General features: G+C 37.2%; 4 protein-coding genes across 5 annotated transcripts; 1 reads left to right on the top strand and 3 right to left on the bottom strand.

The window, feature by feature from the left end:
* Positions 1 to 4,308: 4,308 nt before the first annotated feature.
* Positions 4,309 to 9,647, bottom strand: LOC129456843 (uncharacterized). The gene is made up of 2 exons (XM_055227311.1): positions 9,534 to 9,647; positions 4,309 to 6,327 (listed from the first exon to the last, which is right to left on the bottom strand). Exon 2 carries the CDS (start codon positions 6,237 to 6,239, stop codon positions 5,283 to 5,285), a length of 957 nt encoding a protein of 318 aa, XP_055083286.1. The 5' UTR covers positions 6,240 to 6,327; positions 9,534 to 9,647; the 3' UTR covers positions 4,309 to 5,282.
* Positions 9,648 to 12,150: 2,503 nt separating this feature from the next.
* Positions 12,151 to 13,841, top strand: LOC129456145 (glutathione S-transferase omega-1-like). Its single transcript, XM_055227161.1, has 5 exons — positions 12,151 to 12,814; positions 12,881 to 13,103; positions 13,176 to 13,277; positions 13,363 to 13,469; positions 13,589 to 13,841. The coding sequence occupies exons 1-5, from the start codon at positions 12,756 to 12,758 to the stop codon at positions 13,740 to 13,742; spliced, it is 645 nt and encodes a 214-aa protein (XP_055083136.1). The 5' UTR covers positions 12,151 to 12,755; the 3' UTR covers positions 13,743 to 13,841.
* Positions 13,842 to 14,160: 319 nt separating this feature from the next.
* On the bottom strand, positions 14,161 to 18,404 carry itprip (inositol 1,4,5-trisphosphate receptor interacting protein). The gene is made up of 2 exons (XM_033979396.2): positions 18,286 to 18,404; positions 14,161 to 15,850 (listed from the first exon to the last, which is right to left on the bottom strand). Exon 2 carries the CDS (start codon positions 15,783 to 15,785, stop codon positions 14,208 to 14,210), a length of 1,578 nt encoding a protein of 525 aa, XP_033835287.1. The 5' UTR covers positions 15,786 to 15,850; positions 18,286 to 18,404; the 3' UTR covers positions 14,161 to 14,207.
* A 980-nt stretch (positions 18,405 to 19,384) lies between these two features.
* fas (Fas cell surface death receptor) lies at positions 19,385 to 24,739 on the bottom strand. Of its 2 annotated transcripts, XM_033979398.2 has the most exons (10): positions 24,634 to 24,739; positions 23,735 to 23,850; positions 23,490 to 23,624; positions 23,298 to 23,415; positions 23,135 to 23,205; positions 23,017 to 23,067; positions 22,896 to 22,946; positions 22,763 to 22,809; positions 22,050 to 22,068; positions 19,385 to 21,426 (listed from the first exon to the last, which is right to left on the bottom strand). In XM_033979398.2, the coding sequence occupies exons 1-10, from the start codon at positions 24,654 to 24,656 to the stop codon at positions 21,149 to 21,151; spliced, it is 909 nt and encodes a 302-aa protein (XP_033835289.1). In that variant the 5' UTR covers positions 24,657 to 24,739; the 3' UTR covers positions 19,385 to 21,148. The 2 variants fall into 2 exon arrangements, with proteins under 2 accessions (XP_033835289.1, XP_055083224.1); XM_055227249.1 differs by lacking the exons at positions 22,896 to 22,946; positions 23,017 to 23,067 and having other exon boundaries at positions 20,711 to 21,426; positions 24,634 to 24,704.
* Between the last annotated feature and the right edge of the window lie 2,797 nt (positions 24,740 to 27,536).

Consider the following 27,536-nt stretch of genomic DNA (forward strand, 5'->3'; position numbering starts at 1 on the left):
AAAAATAAACCCTCAGCCTTTTCAGCAGGGCTCAAACAATAATAGGAATACTTACTTTTCAGTCCAGTTAAAAAATGTAGAGTAGAAAGTTCAGATACTGCTCTCAAATGAAGTGAAGTAAAAGTAAAAAGTATCTACTTTAAACTTTTCTTAAGTAAAGTACAGATACCTAAAAGTACAATACTTTACTATGTTTACTTTGTTAAGTTCCACCAGTGTATATAACCTACAGCCTGTCAAATATGATCTATAGCTCCTATTACATGGCATCATAGGCCGACCTGTCTCAATGTCGGGACAGCAGACTCTCTTTGGCAATTTGCTGAATGTCCCTCTCTGTTCAAAGTCCACTAGCCTAAAATATCCAGGCCAAAATTGATACATGTGTCAGATTTCTAATAGACCTGTTTATCCTTTTTTTCAATCTAACTAAGATCCCTGTAAATAGCCTACTGATGGATTGTACTTTGCTCCAGTAGGCCCAGGTGACAGCTGTGCAGACACCTGCTCTGATGTCCTGTAGTGCTGTGGCCACCTGCACAGATACATGTCCTAGAATGGAATAAATATGATCAGGATGCAGAAGGTTTGTGTGCAGCCATTCTGGGGTAGGTTATAGTTGCTAAACTGAGGAGAATGAATTAACCCAACAAATGAATTCATCTACTGAGTAGACCAAGCACTTTTACATTAAAACTAAATTAATTAAATAGTTCTAGAAAGAAAGAGTAAAAAGCAATTGACAGAAATACTAGGCTACTAAATGACCTGTTTGGAGGCCACATCTGATTTACACTTTACACGAGACAAAACAGCAAATCATTTACAAGGTAAGAGTGATGCACGAGAGCAAGACGCCTTTACAGAATGTGGTGCTCCAACAGTGGTGCTAGTTCATATGGGCATAGGCCTAGTAACTAATGTGGCATTTGGAGGAAATGACAAAAGACCATTTTAGAACACAAATACATCCATTTTAATTTGAGAAAATACAAAAAGAAACCATGTACAATCTATGTACAAACGTTTTGTACAAGACAATATAATTATCAGCAGATTATATTTGACAGAGTCAGGTAGATCAACTCAGCACCATCAAATAATCCATGAATCCATTGCATTTTGAACACATCCAAACTAATGACTGCAATGACACAACTCCAGTTTGCTGTGGTGAGAGACACTGTGCAGACAGATCCTGTTTGTAGTTTAAGCGGTGCCTGAACTATACTTAACTGATAAGCAGCCAACACAAAAAAGATATTCTTAAAAAAATAAAATAAAATAAAACTGCTGAATGCATTATATTAAGACTTGATACCCACCTCCCATCCCATAAGTTTACAATTTTCCATTACTATCCCAGCAAATAAGTTAAATCCTTCTTTTAGAGCAAATAGAACAAAAATAACAGTAGAGCGCTTCGCTGTCTTTGATTTAAGAACACATGATCCCAGCGCATCGTTCAGTCATCCAGTGTAACTCTGCCTGACCTTGATATGTTTCATCCTAATGCCACTTCTCGCTGTAGTGGGACTTGCCGGGCCCTCCATTTGACCTCTTGGCTCTGCCTGGCACGGCGCTGGCACAGAGGCATTGATGGTTTGGATGTTCTCCGTACCAGCACCCGACATGGTTTTCAGAGTGGAAAACGACTAGGATTTGGGTCGCTGAATGACTGAAGGATGCATCTTTTCATGGCACTTCAAAGAAAAAAAAACTCTAAAAATATATTTAGAGGTATACAATGCAAAGACCCAAACAACAAACAAGCAAGGAGCATTCGAAAAATAGAACCGACGCTACGAAGTGAACAATGCGTTTGGATTTAGCTTAGGGTGCTAGTTTTGCAGCATGTAAAGTATATAGTAGTTTTCCTATGCTTAAGTACTTTGAGAATACTGTGTAAACAAAGAAGCAGTCAGGACAGAGAAAAGTTGAGACAGATTATGACGAGCTGACAAATTGGAATGTAAACCCTGCAGAACAATAATGTTACGATTGGAAACTTAAGGGAGATCTCTCTTGCTGAATTGGTGCTACCTTCCTTCTTTGTTGAGAATAAACCTGATCTTATTTCATCTGGTGTGCTGCTTACCAATTATTCTTTTTATCTTTTTGTAAACATTTTTCACGTGTTTCATTCACAGTCACAGGCGTTTATTTCTGTTTAAATTGAATGACGTAAGAAATTAATCTTTCCTTTTGAATATCAATTGGCAAATATGATGTTATAGGTGATTTCTTCCCAATTGTAGCTAGTATTACATAACTTCAAGAAAATATACCTTGAAGAAGTCATGTGCGGTGCATGATGGGATATAGCAGTGCACAAAGTGTGCTTGGATGCACACTTCGTTCATGCCAATCTCCATGGAAACGCAGGACACATTTGTCGGCTGCATTCCTAATAGGCCTATGTCAACAAAATAAAGGGATATATTCAAATCAGGATTTTTTTATTTTATTTTTTATATTTACCTATTTACCTCACCTTGTTTTAGGTTTTAGCCTATTTAATCAAACTTAAATATATTCAATGGCAATATATATGCCTCTTTTTTCTTCTAAATTATTTTGGTGCATTATGGGTAATGTGACATGTGTATCCTTGGTAAATTAACCACCTTCTAAGAAAACGGAGGACACATGCCAGAGTAGTGAGTGATGACCTCATGGGTGTTGTGCAAACTATGGAATTGCTATTAACTAGTCACCTGGCAAATCCACACTATAGACTTCTGTATTTTTAAACAGGATATCGGTCTGGGCACCACTCCCTCGTCATGCCTCGAGCCAGACAGTAGGCTACTTTGCAATCCGATTTGTTTATTTCAGTGACGCGTGAAACAAAGTTGGTCATTGGTCAACTATCATTTTGAACACAAGGAAAACTCACCTCAAAGTTTAGTGTGTTGCTCACTGAAACCCACCAAGACACAAGGAGAAACATGCAAACTCCACACATAAAGGCCCTATGTGCAGTGTACACAAATGATACAATAGTGACCCCTAAATCAGGAAAACCAGGTAATGGAAATTAATGTAACTTTTCTATATATTTCACAGGAACTATTCCACTGAACAAAATGCATTGAACACAAAGGACAAAAACGGTGAACTTTATTTTAAGTAACTATTTATTTGGCATTTGGCAAAACTCACAAAAACAACAAAAACAGCTTCAAGAATTTTAATTGAAAGATTAATTTATTTGTTCTCTTTAGCTTGGATAGTGAATCATCAGAACATATTCTTTTGGGAGGGGATAGCAAAAAGCATTTTAATTTGATATTTAATTTTAATGTATTATTTTGATATGTATTTATTTTAATGTATTAATTTGATAAAGCATTTTAATTTGATATTTAATTTTAATGTATTATTTTGATATGTATTTATTTTAATGTATTAATTTGATAAAGCATTTTAATTTGATATTTAATTTTAATGTATTATTTTTATATGTATTTCTTTTAATGTATTAATTTGATAAAGCATTTTAATTTGATATTTAATTTTAATGTATTATTTTTATATGTATTTCTTTTAATGTATTAATTTGATATTCATTACATTTAAATGTATTAATTTGATATTTATTTTATTTTATTATATTTTATTAAATTTGTCAGTATCAAATGGTTCAATCAGTTGGTTAAAAAATGTGTATAGGATTACGTTTTTTATGAATTTCAGGGAATGTTATTAAAGTTTTGTTATAAGTTAATCTATGTTTCTATATTTCTTTCTTTTTTTTTCTTTTTTTTTTTTTTTCTCCATCTCTGCCTGGGGGAGCTTGGTCTGGTCTGCTGGAGATGGAGCCCTCATCACCACCAGCTCTGTGGGAACAAACACAAGAAGAGGGGGAGCAGAAAACCACACAAGAACCACACTATTTACATGCTATTTACAACAGAAATAACAGAATGATAACACAGCAAAACACACAGCACTATACTTAACTTAAAATCTGTCATATTTTTCTTATTTCTTTCTTTTTTAATTTTTTTTTTTTTTTTTAATTTTTTTGTTTCACACTAAAACACAAGAACCACACTATTTACATGCTATTTACAACAGAAATAACAGAATAATAACACAGCAAAACACACAGCACTATACTTAACTTAAAATTTGTCATATTTTTCTTTTTTCTTATTTCTTTTTTTTTTTTTTTTTTTTTAATTTTTTTGTTTCACACTAAAACACAAGAACCACACTATTTACAACAAAACTGCAGAATAATAACTAATACTTATATGTATATATGTAATTTAGGGACATTTTCAGAAGGGTCAAGTGATGGTGTAGTGGAGTGTTTTGTAGGCGGCTTACATGGTTTTGCCAGACAGTAGGGGAAGCATACGCCCCCTACTGCATCCTACAGCATCTTGTTTGTCTGTTGGCTGTTTGTATTTGAAAATAAAAATACGAACAGGTTCAAGGAGCATATCACACACATGGGATAAGGCACTAAACAGCAGAGTAGGGTACGCACCCTGTGGGGGTGAAAATGTGTTATATTAAGTTATTGATGCAGCAAAAACAATGAATTCAAAATCTCAGATTTTTCCACAATGCATAATATATATATCATGGAATGTGTAAAGCGTTGATGAAGAATACACAAATTAGGAGATCCACAAATTCAGATCACAAACATAAAATATGTTTTTACACATATATACATATGCAAATTAGATTGTATATGCATAAATAGTCAGGCACTGCAAAAAAAAAGTCTGAAGCCCCCCTACTGTTTGGCATTTTATCCTGTGTGTGATAAGAAGTAGGCTCACTTGTCACAATTTATGCTCCTTGGACCTGCTCGTTCTTGTTTTCCAAGCAGAAACAGCCATATCATGGGTTTCAAGCTATAGCTACCACCCTCTGTGGTCATACCAATTAAGCAATTCAAATCTAAATATTATATCTTTCAGAGTATCAGGTGAGGACCTTTCCCCATTCAAAGTCCTTCAAATCAGGAAGGAATAGACAAACAAAATGCAATGGGATGCAGTCCTGGAGAAGGCATCAGACAGTAGGGGGCGTATGCTTCTCCTACTGTCTGACAATGTAAGCCGCCAACAAAACTTGACACTACACCATCACGTGACCCTTCTGAGGAAACATGCAAAGCAGCTAAACACAGCCCTGTCTGACAGAACAATCAATATCAATATATATATATATATATAAAAACTTTTTTTTTTCCACACCTATATACAATATGATACAATGTCATAGTCAGTTGGGATCAGTGGAGTGCCAGAAAAAAGTCAGCGGAGTGCCACGTATACAGAGCAGGCAGGGGCATACCAATCATAGGGGTTCAGAGGATTAACAGTAGAAGTGGGCGTATCAGGAAGATCAGGGAGGTACATATCAGGAGCAGCAGCACGTGCCTCAGCATAAGGAACAATGTGAAACTTAGGACGAGTGTAGAGCTTGCAAGCAGAAGCAGTAGAGGTGGGCAGAGCAGGAGCAGCAGAGGTGGGCACAGCAGGAATAGCAGGGGCAGCAGAGCGTGCCTGAGCGTAAGGAACATGGCGAAACCTACGACGAGTGCGGAGCTTACCAGCAAAAGCGGTAGAGGTGGGCACAGCAGGAGCATCAGAGGTGGGCAAAGGAGGAGTAGCAGGGAGGAGCATAGCAGGAGCATCAGAAGTGGGCATAGGAGGAGTAGCAGGGAGGGGCATAGCAGAAGCATAAGAGGTGGGCATAGGAGGAGTAGCAGGGAGGGGCATAGCAGGAGCATAAGAGGTGGGCATAGGAGGAGTAGCAGGGAGGAGCATAGCAGGAGCATAAGAGGTGGGCATAGGAGGAGTAGCAGGGAGGAGCATAGCAGAAGCATCACAGGTGGGCATAGGAGGAGTAGCAGAGAGGGGCATAGCAGGAGCATAAGAGGTGGGCATAGGAGGAGTAGCAGGGAGGAGCATAGCAGGAGCATAAGAGGTGGGCATAGGAGGAGTAGCAGGGAGGGGCATAGCAGGAGCAGCAGGGGGGTCAGAGCAGGAGCAGCAGAAAGGTGCATAGCGCGGGCAGCAGAGAGGGCTATGGCAGGAGTGGCAGGAGGGGGGCATAATAGGAACAACATAGATGGGCATAGCAGAAGTAGCAGAGAAGGGCATAGCAGGAGCAGTAGGGAGTATGCGTGTTTGCATGAGTGGGCGAGTGTATATGTTTCTGAGTATGTATGTGCATGTTTGTTTAGATGTGTATGTGATTGTGTCCATGAGTGTGTGAGGACTTAACTCCAGATGTGAGGACGTGTGCAGGAGGTCTGGACGTCACGAGCACAGCTGGGCTTTGGCTCACACAGATCTGTGGAGAGAAACATTTGTGTCAGACACCGATGCTACAAACAGGGCTCACACACAGCAAACCCAGAGAGGACAACAAAAGGGACCTAAATGATAAAACTGTAGACACCAAAATGCTTCTTACGTTTGTTCCAAAAATTAAAGTTTATGCCAAAAGCTGAATGCGCATGGCAAAACAGCAGTTCTTGACCAGTGAAGTTCATTACTATTACAACGTTTTAAAGTCAGCACTTTACAGCAGCTCTTTGCATACATGTTATATGAGAAGACACTGTTTTTTTAATAACCCCAAATGCATGTGAATGTTTTGAAATTATACACTGGTAGTTGGCCTTACCCCGTTTTTTTATTTTTATTAAAAAAAATTTAATACTTGGCCTCTGTGTGTAACAGTGTCTGCAGTACTAGATCAACAGTGGTTTTGATCAACAGTATTTTGATTGATTTATCAAACTCATATGTATTGCCCTGAACTAATAGTGAATTTGTCATGTTTTAAGGTCAACTACTATTTGTAGAGCGAAGACATGTTACACATGTTACAATGCACAGAGGTACCCAATTAGTGAGTGCATTGCTATTTCAACATACACATTCATTTGACACACTGTGTGGACCTCAAAAGTGTCCTGTACAACACTTTATTCTCAGCCACTGAAAGGCAACAATGCAAAAAGCAGTAGGTGAAAATGTATGGTCTTCTGGTAGTCTAAGGTTATGTCCAGAAGGTTAATAGTCTTTTTGAAAGGACAAAATATTGAATAATGCACAAAATCTGGTATTTTCAAATGACAGATCATAAAAATTTGCAAAATGAAATCACATCTGGAGGAATATTGCAAGAAACACAAATGTTCAAACAATGTAGTAGTGTATTGTCAACAAAAACTTGTAATCTTACTCACAGTGAGAAGAGAAAGTAGCCAAAACTTTTACTCAAGTAAGAGTACTGTTACTCCAATAATAAGCTATTACTCAAGTAAAAGTATGCTGCTAGAAAAGCACAGTGAAATAACTACAATTTATTTAAAAAGTTACTAAAGTAAATACAGTACTGTATTTGAGTACTGAGTACTCCCAGCCTCTGTGGCCTATACACACAGACTAATCATTTTCATTTTGTATGAAACAGAAATCATAAACTCACAAGGGCACACATTTCTTTGAATAAACTCACTGTAAACATGACCTGGGTTTTGTTAAAATGGCATTTTGTTATATTGGTTGTATTCTGTGTAATACCCCATAAGGACTAACGTGAACATGGAAAGTCACACACCTCACGTTTTTTCCTCACAAAAGTCTCCCCGAGTCAGGGGGCGGTCGCTTGGCAACAACAACAACAGCACGCACGTGCGCACTGACGTCAGCACGTGCGCATCTTTGCGTGACCTATAACCCACAGCCTGGAAAATATCATCTATAGCGATTTAGCTTTTTTTTTTTTTTTTTTTTTTTTTTTTTTTTAAATCAAACTAAGATTACCTTTAAATAGCAACGACAGTAATCCTATGATAACTGCTGCTAGCCTGTCTGACCACTTTCATCCACACTACTGCACTTTGCTCCAGTAGGCCCAAGCGACAGTGGCGCAGATACATGCCCCAAAATGGAATAAATATGACCAGGACTGTATGCATCCCCCACAGATACGGCCTGACTGACAGCCTGATAACAGAGCTAATCATGTTGATTACGGTTTTGTCTTTTTTTTTATAGCCATAAAAATCATGTTAAACGAAGTATCAGAATTTACGCCATTTTTTCCACACAACTACTTCTATTTTACACATCCATCCGTATTTTTTCTTTTACGATGATTTATGATGATTATTTGTGATTATTTATGTTTTTATTTGTGTGATTTTAATGTCCTTCTTATGGAAGCCCGTTTCCGCCATGAAAAAAAAAATAAAAGCCCCACAGAAAGTCGAAATTACGAGTTTTAAACTCGTAATTAGTAGTTTTAAACTCGTAATTAGGAGTTTTAAAACTCCTAATTATGAGTTTAAAACTCGTAATTAGGACTTTTAAAACTACTAATTATGAGTTTAAAACTCGTAATTAGGACTTTTAAAAGTATGAATTATGAGTTTATAACTCGTAATTTTGGGAATGTAACATTTACAAAAAGTGAACCTTATCAATTTTGATTAAATGAATTTGGTATTTTAATAATTTCCTCAATAAACCAGCGGGGTTGTGACCAGCTGGCACTCTGCTCAGACCAGGAAAACGAGCGCTCACAGACACAGAGCACAGCTCATGAGTGGTCAGAACAGCACTCAGGGCCCACTGATTTGTTCAAGACGCCAGAAACTTTACTGGAGCTTAATTTATTCATTTTTTAAAAGTATGTAGGTGATAAACATAACAGTCCTCCTCCTGTCTCCTCTGCTCTGTACACTCAGTTGCAGTGTGCTACAAGCTCAATTAAGACTTTAAAAGTTCTAATTACGAGTTTTAAACTCATAATTAGTAGTTTTAAAAGTCGTAATTACGGGTTTTAAACTCATAATTAGTAGTTTTAAAAGTCCTAATTACGAGTTTTAAACTCCTAATTACGAGTTTAAAACTAATAATTACGAGTTTAAAAGTCGTAATTACGAGTTTAAAACTACTAATTACGAGTTTAAAACTCGTAATTTCGACTTTCTGTGGGGCTTTTATTTTTTTTTTCATGGCGGAAACGGGCTTCCATACCTTCTTATTCTGTAAAGCACTTTAAATTAGTTTGTGTACGAATTGTGCTATACAAATAAACTTGCCTTGCCTTTACGCATCGAATAAATGATTGGGAAAATCCCCGCAGCCCCGCGCTCTCGTTCGTCACCTTCGAGGGACAACAGAGGCAGATTACTGTAATGATGGTAAAATATTTAGATAGCCCCATGTCTCCGCTTTGAGACGCCGTTTGAATTTACATGAGAGCACGACTGGTTGCGGAGTTACGCTGCTGGAAAGTCCGCAACCCGCTCTATCTGCGACGATAGGATCCGACGCTATAGGGTTAAACTAACTCGCGCTTGTTTATGCGTGTGCAGCGCCCATGATGTGACCTAGGGTCAGGTGTAATCTGACTTTGTCCTGTATATTAGTCGTGTGACTGGATGGATGACGGGACGTGGTCTACCCAAAATGCCTTCGCGATCGACGTAATGAACACCCCTGCCATAAGGACTAACGTGAACATGGAAAGTCACAAACCTCACGTGTTTTTCCTCCCAGAAGTCTCGCAGTCAGAGTCAGGAGGCGGTCCGTAGAAGTCTGGGTGAAGTCTGGGTCCCAAAGTGATGTCTTTTCCGATTAAATCGTCAAATGAAGTTCACAAGTGCAGGTTTTGGCGCAGCCGAGGTTTGCAAAGTTTGCAGTGAGGCGCTTGGCAACAACAACCACAACAAAACAGGACGCATGTGCGCACTGACGTCAGCACGCGCGCATCTCTGCGTGACCTATAACCGGGTTGGATGAAATACTCTATTTTGTTAATTAAGTAAAAGTTCACATACAGGAGCAAAGAAAGTACCTGTTTCAGATGTACTTAAAGAGTAAGAAGTAAGTTTGCTCATATTTTGAGGTCCTGTAAGGTTTCAAATGTATTGACTTTGATAAAGATTTGTGCTGAATTTTGCTCAATAGAAACGACTGAATCTAGCTGTTTTTATTTGTATATCTTTGTTTGCGCAAACTATGAACCTGTTAAAAATAAACCCTCAGCCTTTTCAGCAGGGCTCAAACAATAATAGGAATACTTACTTTTCAGTCCAGTTAAAAAATGTAGAGTAGAAAGTTCAGATACTGCTCTCAAATGAAGTGAAGTAAAAGTAAAAAGTATCTACTTTAAACTTTTCTTAAGTAAAGTACAGATACCTAAAAGTACAATACTTTACTATGTTTACTTTGTTAAGTTCCACCAGTGTATATAACCTACAGCCTGTCAAATATGATCTATAGCTCCTATTACATGGCATCATAGGCCGACCTGTCTCAATGTCGGGACAGCAGACTCTCTTTGGCAATTTGCTGAATGTCCCTCTCTGTTCAAAGTCCACTAGCCTAAAATATCCAGGCCAAAATTGATACATGTGTCAGATTTCTAATAGACCTGTTTATCCTTTTTTTCAATCTAACTAAGATCCCTGTAAATAGCCTACTGATGGATTGTACTTTGCTCCAGTAGGCCCAGGTGACAGCTGTGCAGACACCTGCTCTGATGTCCTGTAGTGCTGTGGCCACCTGCACAGATACATGTCCTAGAATGGAATAAATATGATCAGGATGCAGAAGGTTTGTGTGCAGCCATTCTGGGGTAGGTTATAGTTGCTAAACTGAGGAGAATGAATTAACCCAACAAATGAATTCATCTACTGAGTAGACCAAGCACTTTTACATTAAAACTAAATTAATTAAATAGTTCTAGAAAGAAAGAGTAAAAAGCAATTGACAGAAATACTAGGCTACTAAATGACCTGTTTGGAGGCCACATCTGATTTACACTTTACACGAGACAAAACAGCAAATCATTTACAAGGTAAGAGTGATGCACGAGAGCAAGACGCCTTTACAGAATGTGGTGCTCCAACAGTGGTGCTAGTTCATATGGGCATAGGCCTAGTAACTAATGTGGCATTTGGAGGAAATGACAAAAGACCATTTTAGAACACAAATACATCCATTTTAATTTGAGAAAATACAAAAAGAAACCATGTACAATCTATGTACAAACGTTTTGTACAAGACAATATAATTATCAGCAGATTATATTTGACAGAGTCAGGTAGATCAACTCAGCACCATCAAATAATCCATGAATCCATTGCATTTTGAACACATCCAAACTAATGACTGCAATGACACAACTCCAGTTTGCTGTGGTGAGAGACACTGTGCAGACAGATCCTGTTTGTAGTTTAAGCGGTGCCTGAACTATACTTAACTGATAAGCAGCCAACACAAAAAAGATATTCTTAAAAAAATAAAATAAAATAAAACTGCTGAATGCATTATATTAAGACTTGATACCCACCTCCCATCCCATAAGTTTACAATTTTCCATTACTATCCCAGCAAATAAGTTAAATCCTTCTTTTAGAGCAAATAGAACAAAAATAACAGTAGAGCGCTTCGCTGTCTTTGATTTAAGAACACATGATCCCAGCGCATCGTTCAGTCATCCAGTGTAACTCTGCCTGACCTTGATATGTTTCATCCTAATGCCACTTCTCGCTGTAGTGGGACTTGCCGGGCCCTCCATTTGACCTCTTGGCTCTGCCTGGCACGGCGCTGGCACAGAGGCATTGATGGTTTGGATGTTCTCCGTACCAGCACCCGACATGGTTTTCACAGTGGAAAACGACTCGGACCATGCATGTGCCGAGCAGACAGAAGCTGCCTGCAGAGGGCTCTGCTGGTGAAAGTCAAGTTGTTGCCGCTGACAGTGAAATGCGGGGCAGTTTGCGTGATGTGGGGTGTGAGGTGAACATGCTGTAGTCCCGCACACAGCGGCATATCTTTCACACTAGAGACTACCATTATAAATGATGACTTATTAGGCTATTGTATTTCTCTCTTGTGTGTGCTTTAAATGATGAATGCGTGAGTTTTAAAGCTGGGATAATTTTGCACTTATAATTGCTCTGTTGGGACGAAAGGTTAATCGATTGAGCTCGACAGGTCTGCTCATGGTGCTTTTACTGCAGTGTTTTCTTATGGAGAATTACTTTCATGTTTTTATGTGTGTAGTTGGAGGAGCTTTCCTTCCTGCCTGTCTTGGCTGCGCCCTGCGCCTCCCCTTGATGACGCACACTACACATACAGGAAGTAGGTTCAGATATCCGCGCCCTTTTATCATTATACAATCCGCAAGTGTCTTCTCCATTGCTTCTCCATTTTGTGTTCACGTCGGCGTTTGTCTTTTCCAGTCACTGCTGCTTTCATTTGGAGCCTGTTCAACATTAGTTCACATTGCGCTGAAGACAATGGCCACGGAGAAGTGTTTTGCCAAAGGTTGAGCGGGACATATCCCATTGAAAATCCTAGGCTCATAGAGCCAGATTGTATTGTATTGCATTTGTATTGGTTGTTTTGTTGTTTTGTTCAGGCTGCTTGTTGCTGTTTACAGACTGAACCACTACATTGTAAATGTAAAAGCCAATTTTATGATATTGCTGTCATCATGCACCTTGAAAACCTTTTCATCGTTCATGACATGAAGTGCAGGTCAACTCTACAGCAGCCCCGAGTGGTCATTTGTGTGAAATGTAACATTACATCACCATTTGTGACTCCCACTAGAACTATTTTACATTTTTCAATAATGAGTAATATTTATTTGTTTTTGCCTTACACGTGTGTATTTATTTTTTACATTTTCTTCCAGGAAGTGCTCCCCCTGGTCCTGTGCCTAAAGGCCACATTAGACTGTTCAGCATGAGGTTCTGCCCATTTGCCCAAAGGACAAGGCTGGTGCTCAATGCCAAGGGGATTAAGTATGTTATTTATTTTATTTATTATGTTTATTTCAATCATAATTCACTCATCTTGTTTTTATAAAGGCACGAAACTATTAACATCCACCTGAAGGAAAAACCAGACTGGTTTTTGGAGAAAAACCCTCTTGGACTTGTGCCTACTCTTGAGACCGAGGCTGGTGAGGTAGTGTACGAGTCTCCCATCACCTGTGACTACCTGGATGAGGTCTACCCCCAGAAGAAACTGCTTCCTTCAACTCCTTTTGGAAAGGCTCAGCAGAAGATGATGCTGGAGCATTTTTCCAAGGTAAGTGTCAATGGTATGTATCTGTCAACAATAATCTTCAGCAAATTCTCACAAAACTGTATTTTTCCATAGGTGACTCCTTATTTCTACAAAATCACTCTGGCAAAGAAGGATGGTGAGGATATCTCTGGGCTGGTTACTGAACTGAAAGCAAAGTTTGTTAAACTCAATGAGGTGTGAAGCACATTTCACAAGATTACAGTCAACTAGCTAGTTACACATGGATGGAAAAAGTTAACAGTTTTTGTGTTTTGCCCAGGATCTGATTAAAAAGAAGACCAAATTCTTTGGTGGTGATTCCATTACAATGATTGATTATATGATGTGGCCGTGGTTTGAAAGACTTGAGGCATATGAACTCCAACAGTATATATTTTATTATTATTATTATTTACACATACATGTACATACCCTCATAATTGATTATACAGTACAAACATGACAAACATCTACTATAAGCATTAATTTTTCCTTTTGTCTTTCAGTCTTCTGGACAGCACTCCTGAACTAAAAAAGTGGTATGGGCTTATGCAAGAGGATCCTGCTGTCAAAGCTTCATCATACAGCACAGATACTTACAAAGCTTTTTTAAAGACTGCTTACTTTGATGGCAAACCAGACTATGACTATGGTCTGTAAACACTGTGCTCTCCTTGAAAACCTGTCCATTTCTATCATTGTTTTTTACAACAAGATGCACTTAACTTCAGTCATTTTGAATTAAAAAAAAAAGTAAACTTTTGACTTGAGTCTTTCTCTCTTCTATTAGGGTGGAGACATAAAAACAGTGCTCCACCAAGTAGACATCACTATGAAGAAATTCAATACTATAAATGTAGCTGCCATCAGCGTGCAATGCAATATAGAAAACATCTATACTTATTATGACCAGCATAAAAACATCTGCTTCTACAAATATATGTAAAAATATACATTTCTAAGACATGTATATATGTGTGTGTGTGTGTGTGTGTGTATATATATATATATATATATATATATATATATATATATATATACACACACACACACACATTTTTAATAACAAATGTATATTATTCTTTGTTGCTAATAATGCATGTAAAAGTATTTTTTATATTGAACTCATAATATTTCGTTTAGCCTGAGGCGCCTCCCCCCATTTGTCATCGTTGGTGTATATTCTTGCAAAAGAGCAGGTGCATTTCTCAACATCTCCTGAAAATGCGTCAGAGTGCCTTCATAAAGCGTTCTGTCCAGTACTAGACAACGAAACAAGTTGATTGGATCTGCCTTCAGGAACATCTGTGGTATCTGAATATCTTTTGGGATTTTATAGTTTCCAACCAGTGCATGATAGAGTCTTTTCTCTTGTAGGCCCCTTTTCATGAAGTCAAGTACATCCTGAAGTCGTTGGTCAATTTTATCAATAGTCCACATATAAGGTTGTTTATTTATCAGCAGGTGAAACAGAGCAGTTTTGAAGTGATAGCCAGTCAGAGCACTCCTCCCAGTCAGGCTTGTTTGCTTGCAATGAAGAAAGGTAACAATTTGAAGACAGTGCAAATGACAAGAATTTTGTGGTAATCGTTTAGTATAATATTTTAGAATCTTTTTCTCATATACAGCAAAAGAAGGTGGCCAGTAAGGGTCCTCCTGACTAGCATCACAATTTGATGGTAAGTGAGTTACAAAATACATATCACTATCTTCAAATTGCACTGCAGGAATGAGGTTCAAAATTATGACTTTTCCTGATGGTAGTCGGATTTTGAAGGCACCAGCGGCGTCCAGACTGCGAAAAGTCAGCTCAAAGTCGTATTTATGACAAATTTGACTCCACGATTTGGTTATGGAGATTTGAAACCATTTCATTACTTGATGTTTGGAGAGGAAATTTGTGTTTTTGGAGCATAGTAGTTCATCTGGGCTGCGTTCCGGTTTTAAGTTGTTATTACTGGGATGCAAGAGGCAAATCATGTCTTCTCCAAGACTGGTCGAGGAACAGAGACATCCTTCATCGCCAAATCTGGAAACTGTGATTACACCACTTCCTTGCATATTTGGGGGGATATCTGAAAAATTACACTTGAAGTAGTACGGATCCGGAGGTGAAAATGGTACAATTAAGTCACATGTCATTGGCTTGCACACTTGCCAGGATTCAAACATGCTTCCTATGCCTACAAAGTCTCCAATTTCTATGTCTGTCCCTGTGTCAGGAATGTCTCTATGTGCTTCGAGGAGGTCATCAGCAAAGCCTTCTACAAACTCTTTCAGCCTACCATTTTCATGAGCCAAAGTGCATCTTTCGCAGAAGTTTTGCAGGATATGCTTACTTAGGACCCTAGTTCTTGGACTTGCAGTTTCACTGTCATTTTCATCTTCAATTGGACAGAATTCCAAGTCAGACAAATTCCCTCTGCACAGCTCAATAGTTAAAAATATTACAAATGACACAATGCTCCAGAAGTACCAGCTATAATCCGGTTCAGTGGGAGGTTCTTCTTGCTTATTTTCAAGTTGTGATAGTTCCTTGTCTAACTTGGCTTGTTCTTTGGCTAGTTGCTCCTCGTGTTCTCTCATGCGAATTAGGAGTTGGTCATCCTGGTCTGGTATAGTGGTGTTCTTCTGAGGAAAGAGGAGGGGGTTGAAGATGGTAGCAACCACCACCACACATAATCGCGCAAAGGCTCCCTGCATCTTCTGCTGTTGAACTGTTGGAGCTCATGCCACTTGTAGTTCTTGTTCACACTGTAGTAGATAGCCTGAAAGAAAATAACATTACATCTGTCACTTTTCAATGCAAATACACATTGTTATATTATTGTTGTGCTAAACTGTGTTCTGGTCTCTACCTTATCTAACCTCAGTTATGGTTCTAACCCTATAGTAACATTTAGTTTGGATCAAGGTTAATTTTGTCCATGTTTTAACAGTAATTATATTCTAATGTATACAATGTGAAACGTTGGTTAGATTTCCTAAAAATGCATAACCTTTAAAAATATCAGTTCCCCTACAAGGCAATTACATAACATTACTGTGTTTTAAATTCAATTCAAAAACTGAAGGAAAAATGCCCTAGAAGTTTGTAAATGGTACCCCAAGCCTCCAATACATACAACCATGATGTTTAGCAAGACTAGCAAGACTCATTTTGACCTCAATATCCAGATACCAGGGGGGGGGGGGGATGGAATAAATATGATCAGGATGCAGAAGGTTTGTATGCAGCCATTCTGGGGTAGGTTAGGGGGGGGGTGTTCTACATGTATCTCTATGGTGGAATGTTCAGTTATTACCATGGTGACACAATGCACACATTAGCAAACACTGTCACAAAAGATTTAAGATTGCCTGAAAACTCAATAAAAAATACAAAATGGATTTAAACAACACATTTCAGGAGCCTGTGATCAAGATGAGCATTCATGCTTCTGTTTTTTTTTCAACAAAAAGGTGAGAGTGACTAACTGAAACTAACTCAGTTATCCTTATTCTTTGTGGTCAGATTGTGTTCAAACAAAGCTCAGATTAAAGTCTAACTTGAGTAATAGAGCTTCAGACAGAACAGTGTACACAGTTAGCTTCACACCCCCAGAGGATGTTGATGACATCAGCTGCAAAGTATAGATAGCACCAAAGGGTTAAATGACGCACTTCACCAGTATCAGACTGTGCAACATAGAGGAAGGAAGATCAGGCCCCGCAGAGAACATCACTCTATTTAGATCACTTTTATGTCTGTTTAAAATGAACATCCTGTGAACATAAGATCTACGAAAGCACAAACTATGCCACAATCTTTGATCAAAAGTATGTTCATAATACAATTACTTAAAATGAAGGAAGGCTCTTAGTTGGACGTCATCAGATAAGGCAATATAGTGTACGAAGGAGGAAATTACATAAGATTCTTGCTTCTGCTCCAAATTACGTATCATGGTCAGAAAATAAAAACTGCCAAAATCTATATGATTTTTCCTCTACGCGTTCACTTTAAATATCGTGTAATCAGAGAGTCTTTAGTGACAAGCATAAGAAAACTTCCCATGACTTACTTAGATGGACATTTTCCAAAACATACACACCAAGTTCTTTCAGAGCACCACTCCACAGACAGCAGCTTCCATGAAAACTCTTGAAAGTATATAAGCCTGGATGTCAAAGTAAGAACCATTTAGGTGTGTCCAAATCCAGGATTATGGCACTAAAGCTGTGGAGCCATTTCCAACTTTTTTAGTTAACATGACAATGACAAACCCAGTTTATTTGGTTATTTATAATTTTTTTTATTTTCCTAAAATAAGAAAACATATCATGTAGCTGCAAATGTTCACTTTATACTCTATTTTACTCTATTTAAAGGGGACATATGTAAAATTTACTTTCATTACGTTTTAGTCATGTTAGTTTTTCTTCCAACACTAACTTACACCGAGTTGTATTTTGATTAGTTAATGCATATTTCAGTCCTGTATTGCCCTGCATTGTCCTGCATTTGAGGTATAGTGCTCAAAAAAGATCAGTTTTCACCGACCCCCCATCCCCGCCCACTTATTGGCAGTAGACTGTTTTGTCCCATGCCATGTAATCATTTTCACAAATAAAATAAAAACTCACAAATTCAAATCTATGGTTTGCTACGGTGAAATGAGAGTAGGAAAAGACAATGAACCAGTTTTCTATTTAATCCTAAATAGGCCAACATGGAGAAAGTATTAAGCCTGTGTCTTCTTTAAGCAACTATGGAGCTCAGAATGATACCATAAATATACTGCAAATTATAAGTTTGCCTAAATCGCACAGTAGAAAACAAATAGTCTTTTTAATTTTCAAAAACTACTACTACTACTACTACTACAACAACAACAACTGCAGCTGATGTTATTTTAGCAGCTCCATGATGGTATCTTCCATGATGTTAATGTTTCCCTAGCAACAAAACGGGCCAACGTGGATGTGTCAAACAAACACGCTATTCTCTTCATCAACAAAATCTAAGTAACCTCGTGTAGCCTGTAGCTGTTTCTAACGTCTAAATCCAACCATTTAAGCAATAGAAGAGAAATATATAAGATGATATCAGGAACATACCAAGTGAACGCGCGGTAATTACATGTTACTTAGCTAACACCAACCGTTAGCCAACAACTCAACTAACGGTGCGTTTTAGCTAACAACTTCAAGCCAAACGTACCTTTAAACGCTTTTCTGGGTTTCTTCATGATTATTTTGTGTTGGCAGGTCTCATGAATGATCTCAGCTTGTGCGCAAAGAGTGGAGAAGTTGGTGGTAAGTTTGAGTGTTTCCCTCTTACACATTTCCTGCATGTGCTCCACCCAGAAACAAGGCCGCCCTGTTACATCTGTCAGACTCAGACCAAGACCTGCTGCCTTTACAAGTCAGGACCAGAGAAGGCAAAACATACTCATTGGATTGATATAGGTCTAAAGAATGCTGTGGTTATGCAGTGATTGGCTCCTAATGACGAGGAACAGGCCCAGTTTGGAGCCCTGTGTCCCATGTTCCAGCAGATTTATCCAAAACCATTGATTTGTCCCAGTTTTATACAAGAAATGAGTGAAGAGTGGGATATATTGTCCTTTGTTTAGCTAAAATACAGAAAACACATGCTTGAAAATGATGTTAATCCCTCATATTATATACTGAAAGTGAGAATGGGCAATGTTATGTGTTCTTTTTCAGTTTTGTTTATCCCAACAACCCCAACCTGGATATGTCCCAGTTTTGAATGTTGAAAAGCTGGTCATCCTATCTTAGACAAAACATTGTCTCTCAACTTCCAGTGAAATAGGCTAAGGTAGAACTTCTTCAACCTCCTATTTACTTGAAAGTAGTAAAAAAGTAACAGTTAGGGTACATTCACACTTCTCATTTACACACTAAACACCTCATTTAAACTGGGACTAATGTTGGAACTAAACCAGGACTAGAACAAAACCAAGCCTACATCAGGCTCTAACCAGGACAGAGCAATTTAGGCCTACAAATGTGAATGCACCCTCACTCAATCTCATTATAGACATGTCTATATCCTTTTATTTTCTCTACTTTTTCTCACTACATTCTACTCTAAGGAACAGTTGGCATTTTGAACAATACCTTAATATGCTGTGTTTGCAGACAAATCATTTCAGACATTTTTTAATGTAGGCACACAGGAGCAAATTTGGGTGCACCAAGAGCAGCTTTTATAAATTGCCAGATAAGATGCCAAAAGTATCTTGGCTGTGGCTTTCACTTGAAATTGAACACATCAAAATGACTTCAGTATGCAATATTAGTTTTGAGCTTTTATTATCATTACATTACATTATATATGCTTATAATACAATCATGCACACACAAGGCAAAAGACAACACATAGACACATTTTGTCTAGCCTCCTAGGACTTGGCGTCCACATATGTGGACAACATATTTTGGGTTGTCTAGGCCACAATGCAAACTTTTAGAAGAAGAATAACAGCATACAAGAACAGCAACAATGTAAATGTAATCAATTTGAATGTAAGAGTTTAGAATGTTTAGAATATTACATTTTTTATTTTTTTTTGTAAAGGCACATGCCTTCCTGCTCCTGTCAGCAGCACTTCATGTGAGACACATTTTTCCAAGAGGCACAATTGTTGTTTTTCATTTTGTTTTTACATTGAGGACAAATGTTGCTGTGTTTAAGGTCTTAATAAATAGTTCTTGCAAATCATTACTCAAATGTTTTATCAAAATGATTAAATCACATATGAGGACATTTGATTTACATCACTTTCTCATAAACTACATAATGTAAAAAGATAATTCTTTGTACTGACACTCATTAGGTCCCACTCAGCTTAAATAACAAAGAGAATTTAATAAAACACGTCTTGCAAGAGCTCCGGTCTTAGGAGGCTAGAGTACCCCCTAAGTACTGGAGTTTCTTTAGTAATTATAAATCTGTTTACTAGTACAATGGCAATTATAACTATTATAACTATACTCCATACCCCTAGTTGGGAAACACTGGGCTAAGTCACCATAGCTAAATACATTCTTAAAAAAAAAAAAGATATTTCAAGTCTATAAGGACATCCTGAGATCATAAACACAGCAATGACAATTTAATTTTAAAAATACTAATTGTTCTAATAATGCCTAATAGCATAATTGCCTATGTCATCTTTTGACACTTTCAGGAAAATGAAAACAAAAAAGACAACACTTTTTCATTAAATAGCTGAATATTTTTTGGACTACTGCCACAGTGACCTCTATTAGATTTGTCAGTAAGTGTGTATAAGTTAAAAACATACAGCCATATAGTACAATAAACTCTGGCCATGGTTTTACATTTCTGTTGATGTATTGGTTCTCTTGGAGACTGAACTTCTGTACAGTTCAAATTGTGAAATTAAATATTCAAAAGATTTATTATCTAGTAAAATAAAAAAAAGAATAAAGTGCCAAACCTTCATTATAAGACCAACTTTATAAAATCAAACATTTTGATCTGAGTTTTTAAATACTTTTGTATTGACCTTTAATCTAAAAATGCATATATGTTTATTACTTTTGGAAACTAAAGGCAAAATTGAATTTAGAATATATATTGGTCATTATAAAGTACTTACCTCAATTATGCAGACACTTAATCACAATCACAAATGATTGTGAAAGTAATAATTCATGAACTCCCTAGCATTTGCATTGGTTTCCTATACTTTTGCACAGAAATCTGATGGAAAAAGGGTGGGAAAAAGTAATTATTCACATATTAGACTGAATGTATGTTTATAGGACAGAACGTTGAAGTAATCTAAAATAACAATACCAGACAGTTTAAAATAAAAGCTAATATATACTTTGAGAGAGCAGAAAAACAGATTTTACAGAACCTACAATGTTGTACAAGTGTTTTTGGGTTGTAAAAATCTTTCTGATTGGCTGAGGATATAGCCATTGACACCTACAGGAGCAGCAGGGTCTGGAGAGTAAAGTACAAATAACTCAGTTTGGCCAAAAAATGACTTAGGCAAGTATACTAGAAGGCCGTTGTTATTTTAACTGTTACCACCACGCAGTATCGTCAGCACCTCTTCAGCTTTACTGTTTTGATATGTCTGTTTTAGGAACTGGACGAGCTTTTCAGACGCAGCCCAGCTCTCCTTCTCCTCCCAGATGCGCATAAGAGCAATGGTGCGCTCAGTGCTGCTATTTTGATGGTCCTGCTCACAACTTTCAATTTTACTAGCGTGGATCCCACTTTTCATGGCCAAATTCCTCATGTTTTTCCATGTAATCACTTCTGCAATTTCAGGGATGTGAGGCCCAAGTCTTTCTGTAGAGTATGGGAAAAAAGTTTAAGAAAGATGTCACATTTAAATGACACAAATTATGCTGTAGTAATAATTGTGCTCAAAATGCACGTTTTAAACATCTCTAACATTTGAGAGAAGACAAAATATGGACTGTAATTGCCTACTACTAGTCAGGGGAAATTACTTCATGCTAAAATAAAAAAATAAAAGCATGCACTTAAACACTAAAAAATATACATCTTTACTGTCAGCGGGTTTGCATCTCCACAAACCTGACACTTATTTGGCCTGGAGGAGGCCGTCATCCTGCTTGTTTCCATGAAAATGTTGTTGGCTAAATTCCACAGTATGGCATTAAACTCATCTATCTCCAAGGAAACACTTCTGAAGTATGGTTTAAACTTTCTGTTTTGCAAGGAATCATGCAGGTGTCACCTCCAGAAAGTTACAGACTGTACCTTTATTGCAGTCTTAGTGATTTTTAAAACTGCGACCACTGATATTATGAGTTGACAGTTGTGACGCTACAAAATAGTTGTGGCGTCACTCTTACAAAAACGATTTTGCCACTGTAGTCCTTAATATGTTACGTTAATTTTATGTTCAAATTGCTCCCTTGTAGAAAAAAAAAGAGATTTCTTACCAAGAAGAGACATATTTTCCTAAAAGAAAAAAGAAAATATATATAATCTTTCACAATACAGATACATGCACTGATAACTAGTACACTGACACCACAAGGACTAACCTCGACTTCCTACATCAAGGGCAGCTAGGTTGATGTAAGAGATTATGTTATAGCTCATAATGTGCAGTGCTTTCAGTCACAAGCAATAAATGTACCAGTAGCTAAAGGACCCATATTACACTGTTTTCTGATTTCTGTTATAATATAATGCTGTTTCCACATCAAACACATTTGAATTGTGTTTTGTTTCATTTTGCACGTTTATCATACAAACCCTGCGTATTTAGGCTCTTCTCTCAAACAGAAAACACTCTGTTCCACCGTGTGATGTCATGTGGTAATACAGGAAGTACCCAACTGTGTTTTAAACTCAATTCACCTTCACTAAAATTATTTAGATAATTTCAGCCTTGGAATTTCCCATTTCTACTGAAAGCAAGGTAGCTGTTGAAAACTACAGCTTCATGACATCACAAGGTGGAACAGAGCATTTTGAGCTTTGGAGATGTAAACAGACTAATAAAGCAGACTCAAACATGTGTGCATGAAACAAAACACAACTCCAGGCATGTTTTTGATGGGGTAACAACATTTTAACATTGCTTAAACATCAAAAGTCAATTTTGCATAATATGCTAAAGGAAAGAAAAACCTTGATAAAATCTTACCTCAGGGCCACGTGTATCCTCACGGTCATTTTGAATATTTTTATGCTCTATAGAGAAAAGACAGTAGTTGAATTAAAACTCAATGATCAGAAGAGCTTGGAGTGTTTTGCCCTCCAGTGGTGGAAAAAGTTACCTGAGTGTCTTTTCTTATAGAAGTACAAAGCTGCAGCGCCTATGACTAGGACTATGAACAAAATGTGTTATTTATTTATAATGTCCTAGTAAAGTAAGATCTACAACTAGTATTTCCTTACCTGCTAGGCATGTCCCCACTGTGCTCCCAACTATTACAACTACATTATTGTCTGAAAAAATATGTAAAAGAACAACATATTTAATTTTGATCATTTTATGTTTAATTGTGAGCAATACCTTTAGATTTGTCATTGCATATAGTGTTATTGGTAGCAGAGCAGGCCACTTTGATACCTTCTGAATCACACCTGAAAACAAAATCAAAGCAAAATTCAGATTTAATTTTAAGAGACAAAACTCAAGTTTCTACTCTTCTTAAGTAAATTAAAGCTGGACTTACAACTGACAAGGCTCACATATTTTGCAAGGTGTTGTCCCAGAGGAGCAATAGTGATTCTCTTTGCATTTACACGTGGAGTCAACCAAAGGAGTACATTGTCTGTCCACCTCCAGATTAGCTGTAAATTACACCATATTGTATAACTGTATGTTTAAATTAAATGAATAATGCTAGATTAGGTTTAACATGTACCACTTGGATGTCCACAGGAAGTGCAGGACTCACACGTTTTCAGCTCATTGGCATGACTTTGGTACTGCTTCCCGGGTTCACAGGGCTCACAGCGAGTTTGAGTCTGACTTGTACAATGCTCCTCAACCTTGGAGCCTACATGATGCAAACAGTAGGACAATCAGCATTATCATTACTGTGTTAAATATGCCAGCACTGTAGTATTGTATACAATGATTATAAACACATTTGTATTGCAGACTTACCAGCAGCACACTTGCAACAGGTCAATCCCATATACTCGTAGGTGCCATTAAGACAGCTCTGCCTTCTTAAACGACGCACTCTCCCCTCTGTTTGGGATGCCAGCATGCAAAGAGCACTAGGTAAGAGATGAGAGATGTTACTGATAGGGCTCTACAATTAAATCAAATTAAATTTAATCAAGAGTGAAGTTCAGTCCTTTCTAATTGTCAAATAATTTGTTTGGATCCTTTTTACCCGGGTGATCTACAGCAATCCTCTGACAGTAAAAGCATGTGATTTGGAACAGAATTCAGAAATGTGACTATTTAATGTTTTTGGCAATGTAATGATTAAGAGTGAGTCTTGTTTATGTTCAAGAAATAAGAAAAAGCTGCCACATGTGCTGTGGTTTGGGGTGTGTGTGGTGGGGAATATAAAGACGATGACAGTTGTCAAACCAGCTGCACAAACATTTACAGTAAAGGTATGCAATACAGAAAGTGAAATTGGTCTCTGGAAAAAGTAGCATATCTAATACACCTATAATCCCACAAAGTCATAGTAGGACTACCAGTACTAGCACTAAATGTAGCCAACTTGTATTACTGCTTCACTGTTCATAATATTAGCCCATTATTGTGAGAAAACATTAAAGTGAAGAAGCTGTGTGGATTAAAATGACATTGCCTTGTGTGGTTGTATGATAACGTTAGATCTACAAGAAGTACATGTGTTATTCTAGAGGACTATTAGTCCTGCTTCACTGTCTTAATACAATGGTAGCCTATCATATAGAAATAACTGCCAAAGATGAAACCCAGTGTGTATGTTTTGAGTTAATCAGATTTTCTCTCTAAAAGAACACCACAGTAATAGAACAAACACAAAGCTTAAAGCCCAAAAAGATCTGATTACTTACAGTACTACGAAAAGAAACGCCATTTCAACTTTAGATTTGGTACAAGCCACTATGAATTTACGAGCTTCAACCCATACTACGTACTTTTATTTCCTCATTTGAGTCTGGGCGGGGCCGACTCTCGCGAATAGTGAATGTACTTTCAGTTTCGATGCATGTCCTTTGGTATTTATTTAGGAATTGTCAGGGGAAGTACAGTGGTAGCAGGGCAATGTGCAAAAAAATGGTGTAGTATAATAGTATAATTATATACAACTTCTTGCTTGTTAATTAAAAAAAAGAAAGAAAAGAAAGTACATCTAGAATATGCAGTACAGCTCTTTGCCACTAGAGGGAGCAATAACACTGCAGTGACAGTCCTGGTCTTACTCTATCATAACTGCTGTGTTCACTCCTTCCCTTTAAGTGTATTTAACTGTATTTAACTTTGAATACACTTTATACTCTTTTTTTCTTTATATTATTTTATTAAATTGTGCAAAACAATGTAAAATAACATAAAAATATGTAAAATTAGAACAAATCATAGAAAACTAAACTAAGTGTAAAATTTGAATGTGATAAAGTATTCTGTAGGCTAAAAGTTTATATTATAATGTATTTCTTTTTCCAAAATTACAAACATATCAACCATTATCAACCATTATTCTCATGAATAGACATAGCTTTTACCAGAGCTCTGCTCCATTATATAAATCAGTAAGATGTGGGTAGTATATGTGTCAGACTTGCCAAACCTAATAATGGCACCATTTTCTTAAAAATAAAAATCACTTTTGTTTATGTTGGCAGATAAGAGATTCAACTTTGTGCCAGTTTTTGCTTTTTGTGTATTGACTGAGTAATTACAGCTCTGCTAACCATAAACCAGGTCAAACATCTGCAATCTTACCGTCATTCAACAAATTTCAATTTAATTTTGGAATTTTAAACTATATAAATATTCTACAATGTTGTGATGTCACGTTAACGCTACCTGCTATCTTACATTTATTAAATTATTCTAAATAAAATAGTCCAGAATTAGTGTAGCCTTGATGCTCATGGGTCTTTTTTCCAGAAATTAGGTCAGAGAAAGCTATGTGAATATACTCCATAAAAGCATCTCCAAAGGCAAAATTTGTTTATACTAGAACTTTATACAACGGTGCCTAAAACACTCTACAGTTCGCTCTGCCTTTGTGAATGAAAGCTTGCGTGCGGGTGGTGTATTTTACCTCATTTTGATGCCTTAAGGTTAAGCCACTAATAGTTTGAGTTCTTTAAATTGGGAGAAAAAGCTTTTAGGCCTATTCTGGCACTGTAGAGTAAAACATTAATGCTGTGAGTTGTGAATTCTAGTTTGAGGTAAATTAGGTGACTTTTTAAAGTACTAAAATAGTTTATTTATTGTACAACAAAACTACCATATACTTTATATACATATACTTTTCCATCAATGTTCAAGCACATGAGTTGACTTATATTAATCAGTCAAATACTGAATGACAGAACGCATGTTTATGTGTGTTTATGTATTGTTTCCACTACTCCAAGAGAGCAGGGGACATTAAAACCCTAAAAACAATATTCAACAAAATCTATTGGGTCCACCAGCTTGCTATATTAGACTTATAGCCAAAAGACAAGATATCACCCCCACTCAGTTTTTGTTTTTTTATGTATAATGTGACGTCACATGAAAGCAGCCTACAGTATGTGTTTCAGAATGATGAAAAGTTACTATCCTTAAAATTATACTATATAACAGGAAGCTGAAACCCATGAATACACATTTAAATGCGACCAAGTCTAGGCCTAAAAGTAGAGGTTAAAAGTTACATATAGTAAGTATGGTAATAAACTTCCTCTGATGTCATGTAACCTATATCACTGCCTTCACCCTTGTGTTGATTCACTCCATTAAAGCATACTGGCTCAGATCATAACACAGGCCGATCTGTGTTTCATGGTTTCAGGCCTGTTCCTCAAGAGTTGCTAGGCAACCGCTGAGGACTCCAGAGAGTCATCCTGCACAGCCTACAAATAGTTCAGCTCACAACTTGCTCTGGAAATGGCATAGTGCTATTACGTCTGCCGAGGAAGTTGTCTGATCCTTATCAATGTAGCAGTGTTTGTCTTGGCTTGTGAGAGTATACTCAGTGTCTACAATAGAATGCATAATGGTAAATAATGTGTATAATATAGGCTATAGGCTATATGTATTTTTAAATTTGAAATATTTAGAGCACACTTTGGGAAATTAATAATATAAAGACACAATATACATAAGATACTCAAAATATGACTATTTTTTGTCATAAAAGAAGACAAATGTTATAAAGGCCGAGCTGTATGATAAGTAAATGTTGCATTTAATAGATTACATACTACAGCAAAAATGTACTTGATACTTCAGTATTTTAAACTATCATTTGGAAGGTCACACATTTTCAACAGACTTTACCTTGTGCTTCTGATTAGCTCTTTCACTTCCCTCTGCCACACTGATAATAATCTATATAGGCCACATTTGGTTGGAGTTGAAGTTTTGCCCTTTTGACTTTTAGCACTTTCACATTGCAGATGCTCCCTGAAAACGGTCTATTGTACTCCAGGGAAAAATCTTTCGAGGCAGATTTTTTTCCCCCTCAAAATTCAATCTCTATTCCAAAAAGTTACATTTGGATTTTCCAGTCCACTACCACAAACAAAGAAAACGCAAACTTGCACATGTTGACCAGTAGTTTTCTGTCAGAGAGTCATTTTTTTGTAATCTTAAGTCTACCAGCCTGGCCTGCATTGTAATGTGTGTGCAGGCTACAGTGGGGCAGGCTTGATATGATATGCACATAGAATAGAACAGGAAGAAGTCTTGCTGCTTTTCAACCACAGGAAATAACCTCAGAGCTGATGACGCAGGC

The sequence above is a fragment of the Periophthalmus magnuspinnatus genome, chromosome 15 (assembly GCF_009829125.3).
Source record: "Periophthalmus magnuspinnatus isolate fPerMag1 chromosome 15, fPerMag1.2.pri, whole genome shotgun sequence".
Lineage (NCBI taxonomy): Eukaryota > Metazoa > Chordata > Actinopteri > Gobiiformes > Gobiidae > Periophthalmus > Periophthalmus magnuspinnatus.